General features: G+C 66.7%; 3 protein-coding genes across 4 annotated transcripts; 1 reads left to right on the forward strand and 2 right to left on the reverse strand.

The window, feature by feature from the left end:
- Nucleotides 1-1383: 1383 nt before the first annotated feature.
- Nucleotides 1384-4531, reverse strand: ACTG1 (actin gamma 1). Its single transcript, XM_027725402.2, has 6 exons — nt 4435-4531; nt 3912-4042; nt 3589-3828; nt 2841-3279; nt 2382-2563; nt 1384-2307 (listed from the first exon to the last, which is right to left on the reverse strand). Exons 2-6 carry the CDS (start codon nt 4032-4034, stop codon nt 2164-2166), a joined length of 1128 nt encoding a protein of 375 aa, XP_027581203.1. The 5' UTR covers nt 4035-4042; nt 4435-4531; the 3' UTR covers nt 1384-2163.
- A 1852-nt stretch (nt 4532-6383) lies between these two features.
- Nucleotides 6384-11644, forward strand: FSCN2 (fascin actin-bundling protein 2, retinal). Its single transcript, XM_027725401.2, has 5 exons — nt 6384-9116; nt 10631-10787; nt 10864-10985; nt 11056-11223; nt 11303-11644. The coding sequence occupies exons 1-5, from the start codon at nt 8294-8296 to the stop codon at nt 11506-11508; spliced, it is 1476 nt and encodes a 491-aa protein (XP_027581202.1). The 5' UTR covers nt 6384-8293; the 3' UTR covers nt 11509-11644.
- Nucleotides 11645-11963: 319 nt separating this feature from the next.
- Nucleotides 11964-19565, reverse strand: FAAP100 (FA core complex associated protein 100). 2 transcript variants are annotated; one of them, XM_027725400.2, is made up of 10 exons: nt 19549-19565; nt 18791-18964; nt 18051-18169; nt 16593-17554; nt 16094-16244; nt 14504-15258; nt 14074-14210; nt 13153-13269; nt 12725-12811; nt 11964-12644 (listed from the first exon to the last, which is right to left on the reverse strand). In XM_027725400.2, the coding sequence occupies exons 2-10, from the start codon at nt 18953-18955 to the stop codon at nt 12510-12512; spliced, it is 2628 nt and encodes an 875-aa protein (XP_027581201.1). In that variant the 5' UTR covers nt 18956-18964; nt 19549-19565; the 3' UTR covers nt 11964-12509. The 2 variants fall into 2 exon arrangements, with proteins under 2 accessions (XP_027581201.1, XP_039246260.1); XM_039390326.1 differs by lacking the exons at nt 11964-12644; nt 12725-12811; nt 13153-13269; nt 19549-19565 and adding an exon at nt 13555-13984 and having other exon boundaries at nt 18791-19047.
- Between the last annotated feature and the right edge of the window lie 1437 nt (nt 19566-21002).

A 21002-nucleotide genomic window follows, 5' to 3' on the forward strand; every position in this document is an offset into this window, starting at 1 on the left:
CCCACGTGGGGACAGACGGACAGGCAGCACTGCCTCGCCATTGGCCGCGGTTCCGCCAATCAGTGGGAGCCGAGCGGCCGAGCCGGGCTCCCATTGGCTGTCGGGGCGCCCTTTTGTTCTCCGGGCCCGCGCGCCGCCGTTGCCCGGCTCGGCCGCCAGGGGGCGATGAGCACGGGGCCGGGCGCGTGCGCGGGGCCGTGCTGCCCCCTGGCGGCCGAGACGGGACACAGCGACCGATGGGGGGGGACAGACGGACATGGGGGGACAGACGGACATGGGGGGGACAGACGGACATGGGGGGACATGGGGACATGGGGGGGGACAGGGGGACATGGGGGGGGACAGGGGGGGTATTTGGAGCAGAGAAGGGGTGGGGATGGACAGACGGACACGAGGCTGGCAGGACGGACGAGCAGGTGGGCAAGCGGCAGGACAGACAGCCGGCTGCTGGAAGAGAGGGACAGACAGACGGACAGACAGGTGGCAGGGAGGAGGCCGGACAGATTGGTGCAGGGACAGGAGGGTGGCTGGACAGGCAGACGGACACAGGGAGGGACAGATGGACAGGCAGACGGGCACGGGGAGACAGGAAGGGATGGACAGCTGGACGGACAGACGGGGGCAGGGAGGGACGGGCAGCGGGTGAGGAACTGGCAGGGTGGACAGACAGATGGACACGGGTGGATGGACAGATGGACACAGGAAGGAATGGACAGCTGGACAGACAGATGGATGCAAGGAGGCTGGAAGGATGGACAGACAGATGCGGAGGGCTGAAGGGTGGGAGCAGAGCTGGCAGGGAGGACAGACAGGGATGGACAGACAGAGGGACAGGTGCAGAACATGGGTGGACAGACGGACGGGTGGGCAGTTGCAGGTGCTGGGCAGTGGGGGAGCACAGGAGCTGTGGGGGTCCACGAAGAGGGGGGGGCAGGACACCCCCACCCACCCAGAGGGACTTGCACCCCCAAATCAATGGGAACAGCAACTGCAGGGTCCTCACACACACCTGTGTCACGTCCCCTCAGCCACCCACCGTGTCCAGTCCTGAGGACACCAACCCCAGGGGCTGAGGGTATCCCCGGAGTGAATCCCACCCACCCCAACATCCCAACCCCTGGACATGGGGCACCTCAGTCCCAGAGCAATGGAGCAGGGTGGCAAGGGTGGGCTGGAGACCCCGAGGCAGGGCCTCAGCTGGTGGGCAGGACTCCTGCAATTCCACAGACACGGGGAAGAGTAGCCAGGAGCCTGTGTAAGAAAATCCAGCTTCTTGGCCCCCAAACACCTATTTTTAGCCCCAAAACCCCACCCCAGTTTCCTGGGGAAGCTCCCACCCAATCCCCCCCTTCCCCACCTCACCACACACAATCCCAGCAGGAGTTACTGCAGCTTTTTTCCATTTTATTTTCCTTACACAATGAAGTGTTTGTTGGGCATTACAATTTCTCAACTTTTTTCGGATGATTCTTAAACAAATTTTGGTTTGTTTTTTTTTCTACCGTCACGTGAGAACATTAAGGCAACGTACAAAAAAAAAAAAAGAAAAAAAAAAAAAAAGAAAAAAAATCTGACATAAATTAAAATGCAGAAATTTACAGGTGTAAATGCAGAGTTTCAGCAACTCAGAGCTGAGGACTCGAGCCCTGCGATGGGACCAGGGGGAGGAGGGGGATGAAGAGGGGGAGGAGGAGGGTGTAAGGCTCGGATGCGATATGTTTGTTTTTTTTTTTCCCAACCTTGCTAGAAACGGTGAAAAGAAAAAAAAAAAAAATTCTCGATGGACTCCTACCAGCCTCTACAGGAAACCTGGAATATTCCACACGGGATGTACGGCAAACTCTGGCTCCAAATACCCTGTACAGAGCGGTCCCGGGGCCGCTGTCAGTGTGGGGGGGCCCTGGGATGGGGAAATCCCGGGATCAGGGAGCCCCAGGGAGCCCGATCCGTACAGGGTATGAGCTCGGGGAGCGGCTAAACTCGGTTACAACAAGGTCAAATCAAGTGACAGCGCGCCCATCCACGTGTCTAACATCAGGTACAGACTTCCCAAGGGCAGGATTTCTTTTGGAAGAAGGCTTATTCCAGTTGCAGGAGGCTGGCATGAGGTGTATGGATGCCTGGGCACAGCTCCCGGGCGTGGCAGCGGGGCCCGCAGTCCGTTTAGAAGCATTTACGGTGCACGATGGAGGGGCCGGACTCGTCGTACTCCTGCTTGCTGATCCACATCTGCTGGAAGGTGGAGAGGGACGCCAGGATGGAGCCGCCGATCCACACGGAATATTTGCGCTCCGGCGGGGCGATGATCTGCGGGAGAGAACAGTGGTCAGGGCACAGCCAGAGCCTTCCCTTCATCCCTCACCCCCTGGAGCCCGTCCCACCTTGATCTTCATGGTGCTGGGGGCCAGCGCCGTGATCTCCTTCTGCATCCTGTCGGCGATCCCGGGGTACATGGTGGTGCCTCCAGACAGCACCGTGTTGGCGTACAGGTCCTTCCTGATGTCCACGTCACACTTCATGATGGAGTTGAAAGTGGTCTCGTGGATGCCACAGGATTCCATGCCTGGGTGGGGAGGAGAGAGGGGCAGGTTCGTTAGTGCCACCCAGGATGCCCAAGTGCCCACCGACCACCTTGTCAGTGTCACCCAGCCCCCTTTCTGCCTCAAAGCAGCTTGTTATTACTAACCCAGGACCCCTAAGTGCCCACCCACCACATTGTTAGTGTCAGACAGGTCCTTAGTATGTACCACTCAGGACCTCTTGGTGACACACCCTGAACCCCTCCCCTCCACCACCCACCAACCCCACCCCACCTGGAGCTGACCCTGCCCCACACATACCCAGGAAAGAAGGCTGGAAAAGGGCCTCCGGACACCGGAACCTCTCGTTGCCGATGGTGATGACCTGCCCGTCGGGCAGCTCGTAGCTCTTCTCCAGCGAGGAGGAGGAGGCGGCCGTGGCCATCTCCTGCTCGAAGTCCAGGGCCACGTAGCAGAGCTTCTCCTTGATGTCCCGCACGATCTCCCGCTCGGCCGTGGTGGTGAAGCTGTAGCCCCTCTCTGTCAGGATCTTCATGAGGTAGTCGGTGAGGTCGCGGCCGGCCAGGTCCAGACGCAGGATGGCGTGGGGCAGAGCGTAGCCCTCGTAGATGGGCACGGTGTGGGTCACACCGTCCCCAGAGTCCATTACAATGCCTGTGGTGCGGCCAGAGGCGTAGAGGGACAGCACGGCCTGAATGGCCACATACATGGCCGGGGTGTTGAAGGTCTCAAACATGATCTGGAAGGAGGAGAAGAGTCAATTAGCAGCAGGTCCCCAGCTGGGCGTGTGCACTCAGTGTTAGAACACACATGCTTGGCATGCAGAGCAACCCGGTGTGTGAAGGGAAAGCCAAAAAGGATGCAGGCAGAAACACAAATGAAAGAACCTGAGGCGTCAGGGGAGAAATGCCAGGAGAACAGAACCCTGAAAATGTCGGGAGAAACAAAACAACAAAAAAAAAAGAACAAAATATTCAGGTTTCAGATGTAACGAAGGAGGTTCGTGAAGATGAGTGAGGGGGGCCGGCGGGCGGGGGGGGCACGGTACCTGCGTCATCTTCTCTCTGTTGGCCTTGGGGTTCAGGGGAGCCTCTGTGAGCAGCACCGGGTGCTCCTCGGGGGCCACACGCAGCTCGTTGTAGAAGGTGTGGTGCCAGATCTTCTCCATATCGTCCCAGTTGGTGACGATGCCATGCTCGATGGGGTACTTGAGGGTCAGGATGCCCCTCTTGCTCTGCGCCTCATCCCCGACGTAGCTGTCCTTCTGCCCCATGCCCACCATGACGCCCTGCGGAGCCGAGCGGGTGAGTCAGCGCCGCCCCCGCCCCGGGCCCGGCCCGGCCCGCGCCCCGCGCCCCCCGCCCGCCTCACCTGGTGCCGGGGGCGGCCGACGATCGAGGGGAACACGGCGCGGGGCGCGTCGTCCCCGGCGAACCCGGCCTTGCACATGCCGGAGCCGTTGTCGATGACGAGGGCGGCGATTTCCTCTTCCATGGCGGAGGCTGCGCCGGGAGGGAGGGAGGGGAGGGAGGGAAGGGAAAGGGCCGGGTCAGCGGCCGCCGCGGCCCCGGGAGGAGCCGCTGGCTGCGGGCCATGCCCGGCCCCCCCCGCCCCGATGGTCCCTCCCGTTTGAATTACCCGTTTGAATCTCCCGCGCGCTGACGTCACCCGCCGCCTCCACCAATCGCGGCGCGCCCCCCCGCACACCCCCACCTGCCTGGACCCACGGGCGAGACCATCCCAGCGCGGAACGGGGGGTGCGTGGGGGGACACCCCACACGGCCGCAGCCCACCGCGGGGCCGGGCGAGACCGAGCGCCGTAAAACCCCCATTGCACCCCCCGAGGAACGCGGGGGAAGGGGCGGCGCGGGCGCGGCGCGGGGCCGTGCGGTACCTGCTGCGCGGGGGTCGCTGCTGTGGGCGATGCGGTGACGGTGCCGCCTGGTCCGGTGCCGCCGGCTGAGTGAGACCGCCCGGCTGCCAGCCCCGACTTTTTATACCCGGAGGGCGACGGCCCCACCCTCCCGGCCGAGAACATCGCCATATATGGAGATCTTTCAGAAACACGCGCTTCCATTGGTCGGCGCGGCCCAGGCCACGTGGGGCGGCTGCCGGGCTGGCCCCGCCCTCTCGGCACCCCGGAACCTGCATGGGGCGGGGGGGGCCGCGGGGGGGGCGACCCCCGGCCCCGGCGGGACCCCCCGATCCCGGCGGGACACCCCGGCTCGGGCACCCCCGGGCAGCGCCGGGCACCCCCCCGGCAGCGCCTCCGGGGCGGCCGGGCCCCCGCGGGCCTGGCCGGACCGGGCCTGGCCCCGCACCCCGAAGGTGGGACCGCGCCCCCCGCCCCGGGCAGCACGTGCACCCCACCCGGGCACCGGGACCCCCCCCCGCCCGGGCACCGGACACACCACCCCTGCCCACGGCACCTGCACCCCCGCCTTGGCACTGGGACCCCCCACCCACCTGCACCCCCACCCACAGCACCAGGACCCCCCACCCACAGGTCCTTCACACCCCACCCGCGGCACCTGAGACCCCCCCAGCACCAGCACCAGCACCCTGCCCACAGCACCGGGCTGGGCATCCCTGGTGCCCCCCGACTCGCCCCCCGCTGCACCCCAGACCCTGCCCTGCACACCCCTGTGCCCACTGCAGCCCCACAGGGGACACCTCACATCTGGGGGTGCCCCCCAGGGCTACAGGCACCTCCTGGCCTCCCAACGCCTCCCCCAGCACCCACAGGCCTGGCTGTGCTGCCCCTGCACCCCACAGACACCCCACACCCCCCAGTCAGTGCTGCCACCCCAGTGACCCCAGTGACGCCCCAGTCTGAGCCCCCCCAGCCCCAAATCTGGCCCCTCCCCAGCCCACTCAGCCTGGGGGGCTCCTCACACCAAGCCCCCCCGTTCCCTGGGGGTGCCACGGGCCCTGAGCCCCCAAGCCACGGCGGGTCACGGCCATGGCTCCACCTGTGCAGTGTCAGGTGTGGGGGGGTCCCTGTGCAGGCCGGGTGGGCACACAGCAGGCCAGGTGGCCACGCCTCATGCCAGGTAGCCATGCACTGTGTCAGGTGGCCATGCACTGTGTCAGGTGGCCATGTACCATCTCAGCTAGCCAGGTGCTATGCCAGGTAGCCACACACTGTGTCAGAGGCCCACGCGTCCTGTCAGGTAGCCATGTAACAAACACATCAAGTAGCCACACACCGTGTCAGGTAGCCATGCACCATATCAGGCAGCCACACACCATGCCAGGTAGCCACAGGCTGTGCCACAGGCCCATGCACCAGCCACCCATGCCAGCTCCTGGCCCCTCGGTGCCACTCAGGCCCATGGCAGCGGTGGCCACCGGCCTCACCATCCTTGTGTCCCACAGAATTCCCACTGCCTGCCCAGCCCCTCCCAGCAGCTCCCGGTGCCACCGCCATGGGTGGTAGGGGGCTGTCGGGGCGCAGCAACAGCAGCGAGTTCAGGGTGGCCCTGGGTGGGCGATGGGGGTCCCGGGGGGTCCCGGCACAGCCCGAGGGGTCTCGTGTCCCCCGTGCCAGCGCCGTGTCCCGCCGGGCCGTGGTGGAACCGGGGGGGCACCGAGGGGTGTGGCCAGGGGGGCTGCGCAGGTGACACCGCATCCCGCGGGTCCCGGGGGACACCCCGGCGGGACCCCCCGCCCGGACCCGGCACCGGAGCAGCCCGAGGGCGCCGCCCCTCCCCGTGACTCAGGGCGGGCAGGGCCGGGCAGGGAGGGGCAGGGCCGGGAGGAGGAGGAAGAGGAGGAGGAGGAGGAGGAGGAGGAGGAGGAGGAAGGCACTACCCCCGCCCCGCCCCGCTGCCCGGTGCCCGTCCATCCGTCCGTCCGTCCTTCCGCGCTGCCAGTGTGCACGTGAGGAGTGATGATGGGGGGGTTCCACCACCCAGCACTCCAATACCACTCCAGAACCCCCGAACCCCTGCCCTGACACCCCCGGGCTGGTGGGGCACGGCTGAGCTCCCTCCACCCCTCTGCCAGCCCCCCACCAGGGGTGCAGGTCAGCACCCCCAAATCCCTCCCGAGAAGGCTGTTGGATGGAAACCAGGAAGGGGTCCCACCACCACTACTCCAATACCCCTCCTGACCCCCCCCTGCGACCCCCACCCCAAAGCCCTGCCCTGATCCCCCTGGGCATGTGGGGCACAGCTGAGCCCCCTCCACCTCCCCTCTGCCAGCCCCCCATCAGGGCTGGAGGCTGGGGACCCCCCGGGCAGCCCAGCACCCCCATATCCCTCCTGGTAAGAGTGTTAGATGGGAACCAGGGGCGGCACCCACCCGGGGGGGGTCACCCACCCCAGCCCCCTGCAATGCCCTGGCCTGTCACGAGCGTGTTGGGTCTCAGCAGCCCCCAGTGGGGAGGGGTCCGGCTGTCCCCAGGCCGAGGGGACGCAGGGACACGCTGTGGCTGTGGGGCAGCGCCCAGGGGGCCCCCCCGAAGGGAACCTGACTCCGCCGGGGGGCCGGGGGGGGCCGCGGTGTATAAATGCTGCTCCCGGCTGCTCGGCCAGGCAGGTGCCAGCGGGCACCCACTGAGAGCCGTGTTACCACCCCCAGCTGCCCACGGCCCCCCCAGAGCCCCCTGGGACCCTGACCCACTTATCCCCCACCGCCAGGGCCTGAAAGCTGAGCCGGCTCCGTTTCGGGGGTCAGTTACAGCGGCTCGGGTGTCACAGCTCGGGGGGCCACGGCACCCCCCGGCTCGGGCAGAGCCAGCCCGGCATGAAAAAGTCATGAGCAACCAAAGCTGGGGTTGTTTGTGGGAACAATAACCGGGCACGGGGCTGACACCGGAGCTGCTGGGCCGGGGAGATGGTGGCAGGAACCAGGGCGGCATCACCAGGACGTGGCCAGAGCCCAGCACGGGGGGTCCGAGCACTTCGGGGGGCCCAGGCGGTGGCACAGCCCGTCCCTGACAGGCCCAGGTGGAGCGTGGCCGAGGCTGGAGGTCTTTGTGGCTGCACCTGCCCCGTTTGGGGGGTCCCAGTTGGGCTGGGGTTCAGTGCCTGCAGGGTGGGAGTGGGGCCTGTCCCCTGCACCTCTGTCCCCCCCAGTCTCTGCACCTCCTGCCCCCATCATGGGGCCGGACCCTCATCATTGTCATGAGTTCCTGGCGGTCTCAGCCCCGAAGGACCCCACGCCCCGGGATGGCTCCAGGGGGGGCTGGGGGTGTCCGTGACCCCGATCCACAGCTGCAGAAGGGATTTGGGGCCACAGGACAGATGGAGGCCAAGGGCCCCAAAGCAGGATAAAAGGTTTACACTAATCAAAATGCCTGGCTAATTGGAAAAGGCGCTTAGGGGCTGGCCGGGAGGCGGCGCGGCTGGAGGTGACCCGCTGCTGAATCAGAGGGACCGGTAACCTTAACCCGCCGGCATCGGAACGGATACGCCGGCCCGGATCGGGTTCCCACCCAAGTTTTCCACCCGCGGCTCCGCCACAGCCGGACGGGGCCGCGGCGAGGGACGGTGGCGTGGCCGGGGGCTGCCGCGGTGCCCCCTCGCCTGGGTGTCCCCGGTGCCCACCGTGACCCGGCCGGTCTCTAACCCCACCTGAGGGTGCCCAGGCGGGTCGCAGCCCCCCAGGCCCCGTCCCGCTCCGTGGGTCCGGGGCAGCGCAGCCGCCCCCGCCGCGGGCGCTCGGTCCGGCCCCGCCGCGACGCCCGGGCTCGGCAGTGCCGGGGAGCCCCCGCCGGCCCCCCGGGGGCCGCCCCGCCTCGGCGGAAGATGCCAACAAATGGGATCCACCAGGTGCTGAAGATCCAGTTCGGGCTGATCAACTGCGAGAGCCGGTACCTGACGGCAGAGAGCTTCGGCTACAAGGTGAACGCCTCGGCGCTCAGCCTCAAGCGCAAGCAGATCTGGACGCTGGAGCAGGATGAAGCCGACAGCTCCATCGTCTTCCTCAAGAGCCACCTGGGCCGGTACCTGGGCGCCGACAAGGACGGGAAGGTGCGCTGCGAGGCGGAGCAGCCGGGCCGGGACGAAGGCTTCAGCATCATCACGCAGTCGGACGGGCGCTGGGCGCTGCAGTCGGCCCCGCACCGGCGCTTCTTCGGGGGGCGCGAGGACCGGCTGTCCTGCTTCGCCCCCAGTGTGACGGAGGGCGAGCTGTGGACCGTGCACCTGGCCATGCACCCCCAGGCCAACCTGCTGAGCGTGAGCCGCCGCCGCTACGCCCACCTGAGCGCCCACGAGGACGAGATCGCCACCGACAGCAACCTGCCCTGGGGGGTGGACGCGCTCATCACCCTCTGCTTCCAGGACAAGAAGTACAGCCTGCGCACGGCCGACGAGCGGTACCTGCGCTGCGATGGCACCCTGGTGCCCGAGCCCGGTGCCGGCACCGGCTACACCCTCGAGTTCAAGGCCGGCAAGTTGGCGTTCAAGGACTGCGACGGGAAGTACCTGGCGCCCACCGGACCCACCGGCACCCTCAAATCCGGCCGCAGCTCCAAGCCGGGCAAGGATGAACTCTTTGACCTGGAGGAGAGTCACCCCCAGGTGGTGTTCACGGCGGCCAACGGCAGATACGTCTCCATCCGGCAGGGTAAGGGCTGCCCACCCCCTGCATCCCCCTGCCCCCTGCTGCCCCTGCCTGCACCCCCCTGCCTGCACCCAACTCCCTCCCTGCACCCAACTCCCTCCCTGCACCCTGCTGCCCACACAGGGGTCCCCACTGCCCACCTACTTCACCCCACTGCCCCTCTCCCTGCTCCCTGCCCATCCCTGGGCCCCCCATGCTCCCACAGCTCTGTGGGGGCACCCCTGGGACCACCACCCCAGGGGGGACACTCCACAGTAACAACCCCACAGTGCTGCCCCTGTGGGGAAGGGGGGCACCCTGTGGCCACATCCCTGGGGACATGGGATACCCCAGCTCGGCTGCTAGAGGGGGGCATAGGGGTCCTGCCTGCTCGAGGGGGGGGGTCTGAGGTCAGTGAGGTGGAGTGGGAGCAGCCATGGAGGTGGGAAAGGGCTCGGGGGGGGTGTGGGGGTGCGTGGGTGTGTGCGTACACACGTGTGTGTGTGTGTGTGTGTGTGTGTGCAGGGGCTCAGGGAGGTGTGGGGGTGTGTGTGTACACACGTGTGTGTGCATGTGCAGAGCTGTGGGTGTGCACAGGTGGGTGTGCACAGATGTGTGCATGCATGTGTTTGTACATGTGTGTGCACGTGAAGGGCTCCGTGGGTGTGCACAGAGGGGTGTGGGTGTGTATACACACGTGTGTGCACAGGGCTCTGTGTGTGTCCCCATGTGTGCACAGGGCTCTATGTGTGTACACACACACGTGTGCATGTGCAGGTCTCCACGTGTGTGTGCACACGCGTGTGCAGGGCTGTGGGCTCAGGTGTGCTCAGGTGTGTCCGTGTGCACACACACACAGGTGTGCAGGGCTCTGTGCAGCACCTCTGGGTCCACAATTTGTGTGTGTACCCCACGCATGATGCCCTGTGTGCACACATACGTGTGTAGAGCCATTGGATGTGAGCCCTTCAAGGACCCCCCCTTGCCCCCAGGTGCCCCTTGGGGACGGTGCCACCCCCGTGCCAAGCAGCTTAGAGCCGGGTGACAGGGGGGACCAGCTATAAATAGGGGTTTGTGACCAGATGGACACGGTGGTGACAAGCTGATTAACCAGCCCAATTAGCACAATTGTTTGCAGGAGGATTTGGAAGGAGGTGGCTGTGGGGCTGTGGGGGTGATGGTCGGCATGGTCACAATGGTTGGAGTGAGATGGATGGCTGGAGCGGAATCAGTGACGTGGCTGGAGTGAGATTGGTGACAGTGACTGGACTGGGATTGGTCCTGGTGGCTGGAGAGGGACTGGTGACCGCAGATGGAATGGGACTGTTGTTCATGGCTGGACTGGGACTGGTCCTGATGGCCAGAGTGGGACTGGTGCTGATGGCTGAAGTGGGATCAGTGCCAAGGGGCGGAGCAGGATCAGTGTCCATGGCTGGAGCAAGATCAGTACCTGGAGCAGGATTGGTGCCGATGGCCGGAGACTGACCAGTGTCCATGGCTGGAGTGGGACCAGCACCAACATCCACCCCCACCCCCAGGTGTCAATGTCTCGGCAAACCAGGACGAGGAGCTGAACCACGAGACCTTCCAGCTGCAGATCGACCGCGACACCAACAAGTGCAGCCTCCACACCAACACCGGCAGCTACTGGACCCTGGTGGCCCACGGGGGCATCCAGGCCGTGGCCACCGAAATGTGAGTGGGACAGGGTGGGGAAGGGGGCCCAGGGGGACGCGGCCCTGCCCGACTCACGCTGTCCCTGTGTCCCCAGCGCTGCCAACACCATGTTTGACATCGAGTGGCGCGGGCGGCGCGTGGCCCTGCGCGCCAGCAACGGCCGCTACGTCTGCACCAAGAGGAACGGGCAGCTGGCGGCCGTCAGCGACGCCGTGGGTAAGTACTGGGGGGGACTGGGGCACCCAGGGTGGGCCCCCGGGGGTGCTGAGCGCCGGGTACCGTGCAGGGGAGGACGAGGAGTTCACTCTGAAGCTGATCAACCGCCCGATGCTGGTGCTGCGGGGCGAGCACGGCTTCGTCTGTTACCACCGCGGCTCCAACCTGCTCGACTCCAACCGCTCCGTCTACGACGTCTTCCACATCAGCTTCAGCGACGGCGCCTACCAGATCCGAGGTGGGTGCGGGTTACAGGGCGGGGGGGCTGGGGGTCTGTCCAGCTCGCACTGACAGCCCCCCCCGGGGACTCCCCGCAGGCCAGGGGGGCAAGTTCTGGTACGTGGCGAGCAGCGGGTCAGTGTGCAGCGACGGGGACCTCTCTGAGGATTTCTTCTTTGAGTTCCGGGAGCGCGGCCGCGTGGCCATCAAAGCCAAGAACGGGCGGTACCTGCGCGGGGACCCCGCGGGGACCCTCCGCGCCGACAGCGAGTCCGTGCTGCGGGCCACGCTCTGGGAGTACTGACCCCCCTTCCCGGGCAGCCCCCGCCCCAGGCACCAGCCTGTTCCCCGCAAAGGGGGGTGGTGGCAGCAGTGGCAGCACCCGTGGCAGCCGTGCCCCCGGCCCCTCGACCCACGGCATTAAAGTCACCTGGATCACACCGGGGCAGCGCCGCGTCCTCCTTCCCCATCAGGATCCACCCCGTCCCCCTCCCGGGAGCCCCCACCCCCCATGGTAAGGGCTGATCTGGGCGGGCAGTGGGATGCAGAGACCCCCAGGGGTGCCACAGGGGAAGGGGGGGTTGGCAAAGCAACCCCACTGTGGGCAGGACCCGCAGGAGATGCACAGGGAGCTTGAGCACGGAGGGGTTGTGGAGCCCATGGCCCCTCTGGCAGGCTGGGGGTGACAGTGGCAGCCCCCCGCCCCGGCAGTGTCAGGACCCTCCGGGAGGATGGAAAGGAATAGAGGCAGACACGGGGTGAGCGACAGGATCGTTTTCATGGCAGACGACAGAGTTACAGACAGTGGAGCGGTGCGGGCAGGGCGGGGCCCAAACACGCCGCACCAGCACGGAAATACGGGATCATTTATAGAAACAACGGGGGAGCGGAGACCCCCTCCCCTGCCCAGCAGAAAACGGGGCTCCCCCGGGCACAGCACCCTGTTTGTCCTGATCCTGAAGGCAAGACGGCTCGGGGGGCTCAGCCCGCAGCCGGCCCGGCTCGGCACGGCCACTACACTACCACGGATCCACAAAACACGCGGCCCCGGGGGGGCTGCCCCGGCCTGGCCGGGCTGGGGGGCGGCAGGGCAGGGCTGGGCCAGCCCAGGAGCCCCCGCTCCGCCACCGAGACCCCCCCGGTGCTGCCGACAACACGACCACGAAACACGCACAGACACACCCCCCGCCCCGACCACTGCCCGCCCCGCCCCTGCTCCGGCGGGGTGGGCTGGGATGGGGGGCTCTCCCGTGGGCACCCGCCCCGGCCGGCGGGGTTTTTGGGGCGTGCTGGCCGCCCCCCTGCTCACAGCAGGACCAGGCTGGGGTTCCTCAGCTGCCGGTAGATGTTCAGGAGCTTCTCGGCCGTGGCAGCCCCCTCAGCCCCCTCCTCACCCGGGGGCGGCTGGTCCCGGAGGGTCTGCGCCTCCTTCAGCAGCATCTGCAGGAGGGAGATGTAGGGGATGTAGTGGGGGGGTACCTCTGCGTGCACCCCACGGGGCAGGGATCGGGGGTGCTCACCTCGTGGTTGGCCTGGATCTGCCGCAGGTACTGCATGCGGAGGTCGGGGGGTCCCGAGCCCTGCGCCGCCTGCTCCAGCACCAGCGCCTGCGAGGAGGGAGGGTGCTGGGCGAGCTGGCACCACCCAGCCCCAGAGACCTCCAGACCTGGGAGTCCCAACCCCAGGAGTCCCAGCCCCAGGGACCCCCAACTCCAGGGGCCCCCAAAACCTGAGAATCCCAGCCCAGGGCACATGGCCAACACTGCCCTGGGCTCCGCGGCCCAAATGCCCTGAGATGTGGTGATCCCACCATCCCCAGGCCATGCTGGGCTGGACTGTAACATGATGGTGCCACAGAATCCCCGTGCTGCACCCCCAGCTTCTATCCTGGGGGGGAGTTTGGGTCCCTTGGGGTCCCCCTGTCCCCCAGGGCAGTGCCTGAGCATACCTGGATGCGCCGGATGACGGCGTGGTGTGTCCTGCACATGTGGGCCAGGGATGGGCTCTCCATCAGGATCTCCACGGCCTGGATGGGACCTGCTGGGCTCAGGTCATTCATGGCCACCTGGACAGGGAGAGCAGTGTCACTGGCAGCTGGGGGGCTCAGGACCCCTCCCCATGGGTACCAGGCTCCCCAGGAGGCTCCCTTCACCCCCAAACCCTCCTGCTGGGCACAGACCCCAGCCCACCCTTCCCAGGGCCAGCCGTCCCCAGCCCAGTGCCCACAGAATCCCCGGTGAGCCCTCCCAGGACTGAGCCTGGCAGGCTCAGCCCCAGCAGAATTAACAGAGTCATTAATCACCCCGGGGACATGCGAGCTCTCGGGGGAATCCACCCGTGCCAGGTACCTGGGGGCCCCTCGGCGGGGTCAGCCAGCAGAGCTGGGCAGAAATCCCTGTTTTCCTGTGCCTTTAGAGGGGAATTTCACATGAAATGGGGATGAGCTGCAGGAGATCGGATTTACACCCCAAATCCAGCTGTGTTTTCCCCTTCTTCTCCAGAGCCAGCAGGGAAAGGCCATTTCTTCCCACAGCCCAGCCTCATGCCAGGCTGGGGCACGGCGAGTGTCTGAGGCATCCACAAGGATGCAGCAACAGCACCCACTGTCCTACCTGGCAGGGAAACGGGAACACTGAGAGGGGGAACACCCACATGGAGCAGAGGAGGGAAGTGACCACAGCCTTTGGGAAGCCCAGGGTTGGGAGAAGTGACTGGGAATGCTGCCCTTCCAGCCCAGCAGATGGAGGTCAGGACGGCGTGGCCGTGCATCACCCCGCTCCCTGGCACCGGGAAGGAGACGGCTTTGTGGGACAGGGAGCTTCCCTGCAGGCTGACCCATTCCTTGGCTCAGGGCTAACCCACTCCTTGCCTCTCGGACGAGCAGCTGGACGTGGCCGCCGTCGGGTGCTGTGCCACACACCGATGCCACCTCCGCGCTGCTCAGCGCCTCGGCCCCGGGGTTCTCTGCCAGCAGCCAGCGCAGCGTGGCACAGCTCAGGGGCACATCTGGGGACCAAAGGACAGGGCAGAGATGTGACACTGCTGACAGGGTGTGCCCGGGGCAGCCCCTGAGTGGCCAAGGGTGACACAGGGGCCGGTCCCCTCCCTGCTGGGACACGCTGAGCTCGGTCACAGCACTGTCACCGCACCCATGTGTGACAGCCCACGCGCTGTGCTGGGGACAGGGGCTCACACTGCCCTCCTGGCCCAAAGGAGAGGCTGTGACAGTGTCACCCTGCCCAAGGACACCTCCCTGGTACTCCCGGGATGATCACTCCTGGTACTGCCCAGGGACCCACCTGTTCCCGAGGTTTTCAGGGCGCTTTTCAGCAGCTCCGAGGACACCCGGATGGACGCTGCTGAGGGGGGCAACTTCCCCTCTCCCGGGGTTTTCCCTTCCTCGGGCTCAGTCTGTTCCTGGGACACTTTGAGGAAGGTCTCCACAGGGTCTGGGGGGGCAGGGGGTGCGTCTGGCCCGGGGGGGCTGCTCCCGAAACGGAGGCACTGGAGCATGTCAATGGTGCATTGGCTGAGGGGCAGGCAGATCCCCTCCCTGTCCGGGGACAGCAGGGGCGAGTCGTCGGGCAGGAAGTCATCCAGGTCCTCGGAGGAGTCGGAGCCACTGCCCAAAATATCCCGTAAACTGTAGTAGAGGGCACAGGAGATGGTCAGAGGCAGGTCCAGCTTGGTGTCCGCAGTGGGGCCGAGGGGCAGCGTCAGCTCCCGCTTGTTCCCGGGGAGCAGCTGGTCAATGGGGAACGTGAAGGTGGTGGCCGAATCCACGGACTCCTCCTCTAAGGCACAGGGGCTGGCCAGGAGCTGGACACAGAGGGTCCAGCCCTCCTCCAGGCTGTACTCGCTGCAGTTTTCCAGCAAGCAGGAGATGGTGACGGTGTCCTGGAGCAGGAGGCAGCTCCAGTTGGCAGTGACGGTGCAGGCGATGGGCTTGGGGCCCTCGTGGCTGGAGAGCAGCGCCGCGCTCACGTTCATCACCTGGTTCAGGCTGGCCAGGGCTCGGTTCCTCTGGTCCACGGCCTTCTTCAGGAAGGACACTCTGCAAGGACAGCGTGACAGGGATGGAACAGTGGGAGGGATGCCGGGACAGCGCCGGGAGTGCGGTGCCAAAGGCTCTGTGCTGCCATTGCCGAGCTGAGCAGCCACTGGCATGATCCCAGTGCCCAGAGCCACCACAGGAACCTCCCAGCTCCTTCCCACGGCAGCCCCAGATCCATTTCCCCACCAGAGCTGACCCTGTGGAGCAGCTCTGGACAGCCAGACCCTGGGAATCCCCCCGTGGAGGAAGGGGGGGCCTCGCCCACACCCCCTTCCCGTGCACAAACAGCCATGGAGACGGAGGCACGTGCCTGCCCTGCCTGTTAGTGCCAGCTTGGCATGCGTGACAGGCGCCTGGCACCCTGCCTGTGCCACCTTCTGCTGCCATGGCTGCTGCTGCCAGCCCGCCCACGGCGCTGGGGATGGCTGTGCCATGGAGAGGGGGCTGCCCTCAAACACTGGTTTTATGTTATTGAGGTTGGGGGAAGCTTCCCAGCCAGGGAAGGTAAAATGTCTCTCACTGAGAGAGTTGGGGTCATTCAGCCTGGAGAAGGCTCCAGGGAGACCTTAGAGCCCCTTCCAGTGCCTAAAGTGGCTCCAAGAGATCTGGAGCCACAGAAGCTGTGGTTGCCCCTGGATCCCTGGAAGTGTTCAAGGCCAGGTTGGACAGGGCTTGCAGCAAACTGGGATAGTGGAAGGTGTCCCTGCCCATGGCAGGGGGTGGAATGAGATGAGCTTTAAGGTCTCTTCCAACCCAAACCATTCAGAAATTCCATAATTAATTACCGACAGAGACCTGCACAGCCCCTTAGCTCGGTGCCCCTGCACCCCTGTACCTCTCTGAGGTGTTCCCTATCCCGGACAGCAGCTCCTTGATCCTCCGGCCGATCTCGGCAGGTGTCAGCTCCACGTCCGGCTCCTCGGGGCTGCACAACCCACAGGACACGAGGCTGCCCTTGGCCGAGAGAGCCAACAGCTCCGACTCACCTGGGGCACAGACAGGGCTGGTCAGGGCTGGGGGGCCAGGAAGGGAGCAGGAGCTTCCCGGAGGGCTGAGGGGGGGATGCAGGGAGGACAGGGAGCATGATGAGGTATGATGGAGACAGGACACCAACCACAGCACACCCAGCTCACATGCAGCCTCCCAAGAAGGGACACCTGCCCTGTCCCCACCACCCCCCAGCCAAGGCCAGCAGCACCCAGGGAGGGTCACAGCTGCCACACAACGTCCCTGCTGGTGGCACAGGCAGCTCCATGGGCAAGGAATCTGGACAGCAGCCCAACCCTGTACAGAGCCACGGGGAGGGGACAGGTGGGATCCCACTGCCCCAGTACCTTCTGAGGCCCGAGAGGACAAGGAAAGAGCCACGACGCTGCAGATACTCAAGCTGGCCGGGGACAGGACGGGGGGCAGGACGCCGGTGCTGCTCTCGGTGTCCTCGGGGTCCGAGGCGTCCCCCGCGCGGTCCAGGTCGACGGCGGAGATGTCGGAGTGGGTGCTGTAGTACATGCGGCTGCCGCTGCCGCAGGCCGCGCACAGGATGGGCCCGCGCAGGGAGTACTCCCTGAGCTCCGGCACCGTCGCCTCCTCCCGCTGATCCGCCTTCACCGCCACCATCTTGCCGTAGTGGCCCACAGCCACCACGCAGTCACAGCCGGGCTCGCCCGGCGGCGGCTCATCCTCCTCGGCGTCGTCGGCCGCGCGCCGCTCCGTGCGCAGGGCCCCGATGAACACGATGGGCTCCTCCAGGTGGTGCAGGATCTTCACCGGCGGGTCCGGCGTGGACACGTCCCGGCAGCCGCTGTCGGTGGCAGAGGGCGAGGAGCTGAGGGCTTTGAGGGGCACGGAGCAGAGCTGCCCGTCCGGGAACCCGCACAGGATCATGGGCGACTCCAGCATGGCCGCATCGATGCCGAAGAGGAGGCTGAAGAGGGGCTCCTCCAGCACGAAGCCCCCCGAGCACCAGAGCCCCTCGGCGCCGGGCGCGGCCGCGCAGCACAGCACGGGCAGAAAGCAGGAGGGGGGCGTGTCCTCCCCGTCCCCCGGCGGGGAGCCGGGACAGAATTCCACCTGGCTGACCTGCCGGTACGGGGGCCCGTCCTGCTCCGGGCGCGGCAGCTCGTGCAGCCGCATCCACCACTTGCCCTCGGCCTGGGACAGCGTGATGACGAAGGTGCTGAGCAGGGTGAACATGCTCAGGCTGGCGTCGGGGAAGATGCAGGAATCCGCATCCACCGGGAACACGCCGGAAGGGCCGTTGCTTTCTTGGCCGTCGCCGTCCGTCTGCTCCATTAACCTTTGGGAAAACAGGGAAGAGCTCTGAGCCAAGGCGTGGGGAGAGGCCAGCGTGTCCCTTGGCCGCCTCCTCGCCTGGCCCTGGGAAAGGAGCTCCTGCAGCAGAGCTTTTAGCACCAGGGAGAGACAGGAATTCTGTGGGAACGATCACAAGACCAGAGCCCCCAACCCTTGGTGGGGCCAGGGATGTCCTGGTTGTGCAGCTCTGCTGCCCTTGGCTGGGCACTGGGGGCCTTCCTGGTGGAATCCAGGGTTTGCCAGAGGCTGCTCATGTGTGAGGCAGCTGGGATGACCCTGGGCAGCTGGAGATCGGGATGGGGATGGGGGCTGGAGTGCTCTGGCATGGAGGGTTTGCAACCCCGGAGTCAGGGGCACAATCTCGAGAGAGCTGGAGCCTCACACAGAGAGAGAAGCCTCACTCCGTGGTGGGAAGGGGCAGCCCCAGGAGCCCAGGGATGAGGACATGGTGCTGATCCCAAAGGTGACAGACACCTCACCTGCTCTGCTGCTCCAGGGACACGCAGTAGATCCCGCTGTGGGCGCACAGGATGTAGAGCTGTCGGGGCTGGGGCAGCAGCTCCACGTGCCACACCTGGTCAGGACAGCGGAACACGGCCTGGGGAGGGGGCACAGAACAAAATGTCACCTCCCACAGCACCTCCCACGGCACCTGAAGGGGTGGCAGGGATGGGGGGGCTCCCTGCAGGGGGGGATCCAAAGCAATTCCCAGGGATAAAGGGATCCCTGGGCAGCCCCCAGCTGGGTTTTCCTGGGGTTGGGAGGGGGGCTGTGGCAGCCTGTCATTCCTGCTCCCCAGGGGGAAGGAAAGCAGGGATCAGGGAGCTGGTACTGCTCCACTTTGCAGAGCGGGAGCGCAGTGTGGGAGGCAGAGCCCGCTCCTACAGCGGTGCAGCTCTTAGAAATGATAATCAGAGCCAATTAACAAAGGCAGTGGTGTGTCAGTCACTAGTGACAGCAGGGACAACAGCCAGGCCTGGGGGAGAGGGAACAGGAGCCCCTGCGCTGGGGGGAATGAGCCTGGGGGGTCTGATCCAACGTCTGTCCCACAGGATTGGGAGAGGGGACAGCTGGCAGCACCCCCAGAGCTCCAGAGGGACGGGCAGGGGGAGTTGGTGGGGTTGGATTGCTGGGGGATCCCGAGGGACTTGGCCATGAGTGTTGTTCCTATGGGATGAGGGTCCCAGTGTGGAGCCCCCCCCCCCCCCAGACCCCTCACCTTGAGCACTTTGCCCTCCTGGTCGTACACGTAGACGAACTCGGAGCCATTGGAGAGGTAGATCTCGTTCTCGTGGCACAGCACCCGGGGCTTGCCCGCCGCCAGTCCCCCCACCGGGCAGCAGAACCCGGCCAGGTAATCCACCCTGTGCCCCACCTGAGCCATGGTGCCGGCCTGGGGGGCACACCGAGTGGCGGGGGGTGTCAGGGGGAGGGGATAGGGCCCCTCTGCCAGCTGAGCCCAGACCCCCAGAGCCGGGGGTGACGCGGCCCTGTGGACCCCACACTCCTACTGGAGCCCCCCAGCCCCGGCAGAGCCCCCCATCCTCCCCAGCACAAGTCTAGACCCCCAGCCCCGCACCCCTCCGAGCCCCACAGCCCCTCATACCGCAGGCTCAGACACCCGGACCCCCCAGGCCCACGGTCACCCCCCGGCTGAGCCCCCCACACCTCCCCATTCCCACCCCCACACAGCCCTCTCCCCAAGCATCACCCTCAGCCCCCCGCCCCCCATCCCAGCGCCCCCAGGCCCATCCCCGCAGCCCCCAGACCCGCCCCAGGGCCCCCCCCCCCCAGTCGTTGTCCCCCAGCCCCCGTCCCCCAGCCCCCCCCCACCCCCGACTGAGACCCCCAGACGCCCCCAAGCGCAGCCTCACAAGCAGCCCCCCACCCCCGCTCGCCCATATCCCCCCACCTCAATCATCTCCCCCCGCTCTCCCCCGTCCCGCCCCCCCTCCCCTCCCGGCGGGACCGCGGTACCGGGCGGGGGGCGCAGGCGGCTCCGCTTTACGGCTGCGCGGCGGCCGCCGCAATGGGCGGGGGGGAGTTTGCGACGGGCCGTAAAGTGGGGATGGGCGGGGAGGGGGGGGCGGCACCCGGGGGTTCGTGTCCCCCCCCCAAAAAAAACCAGGGGGTGACCCCCCGCACCATGGGGGACCCCCCACCCAGCCCGGGGGCGCGGGCAGAGAGGAGCGAAGCGGTGCTGGCGGCAGCGGCTTTATTGGCAGCGAGAGAGGGCGCGTGGGACCCCCGGGAGGGGCAGAGACCCCCCCAGGCTGACCCTGACCTTGACCCACGGGGATGGACCCCCCCGAGTCTGGCTGAGTCCCCCAAGTGATGCCCCTGACCCTCCCCAAGGAGTGACTGAGCTCGCCAAGTGATGCCCCCCCCTTTGGACCCCCGCAAATGATGCTCCTCCCAGTCTGTCTGAGCCCCCCTAAGTGCTGCTCTTGCCCCCCCAGTTTAAGCCCCCCAAGTGATGCCCCGGTCTGTCTGTGACCCTCCCCAAATCTGGCCGGGCCCCCCCAAGTAATGCCCCCCCCATCTGGGACCCCCCCAAGGGAAGGCCCCCGGTCTGTCTGAGCCCCCCCCAGGTGATGCCCCCGCTCCCATGCCGGGGGTCCCTCACTGGGGGGTCCCGGGGGCCCTGCGGGGGTTCAGTGGGACCCCCCCCCGGCGCGGGAGGGCAGCCGCGGCCCCCCGGGCCCGGCTCAGCTGCTCCACGGAGGCTTCGAGGTGGGCGAATCTCTCCGAGAGCCCCCCCAGCTGCTCCTTCAGGGCACGGAAATCCCGGTACAGCTCATCCAGGGCTCCCGACAGTGCCGGGATCCTGCAGGGGTGGCGGGGTCAGGGCAGGGACACCCCGGAGCACTCCCCAGGGACCCTCCAAGCCCCCCAGGGGAGACCCCCCCAGCCCCTCACCTGCCGTAGTCGGGCAGCACGGTCTGGTGGTCCGCCAGCAGCAGGTTCCGGAGCTGGGAGGTGATGGCGAATTTCCAGTTGTCCAGGACCAGCGTCAGGTTGGCACAGCCCCTGGTCAGCGGCCTCTGGGCTGGAGAGGCTCCAGTGGGACCACGGGCAGCCCCCCCCGGAGCAGGACCCTCACCTGGGACCCCCCCTCCAGCCCCACGCCCAGGGCAGGCCCTGCCGTCAGGCCCCTGCCTGTGCCTGTGCTCCGGTGGGAAGGGGGTCCCAAGCGGGAAGAGGGTCCCAGGGGTGGGAATTACCCTCTCCTCCATCGTCCCACGCCGCTGGGCGCCGCTTCAGCTTGGCTGTGCTCCCCAGGGCCGTGAGGAGCAGGAGGGGGAGCAGCAGCCGGGCCATGGCTGGGCTGTATCCCCGCGGTGTCCCCAGGGCTGTCGTGTCCCCAAGGGCCGAGCTGGGCACGTGCCACCCCCCTGCTCCTGCCCTGCTCCTGCTCCTGCTCCCGCTCC

This window comes from Pipra filicauda, unplaced genomic scaffold (assembly GCF_003945595.2).
Source record: "Pipra filicauda isolate LSUMZ 115617 unplaced genomic scaffold, ASM394559v2 scaffold80_size11013439_pilon, whole genome shotgun sequence".
NCBI lineage: Eukaryota > Metazoa > Chordata > Aves > Passeriformes > Pipridae > Pipra > Pipra filicauda.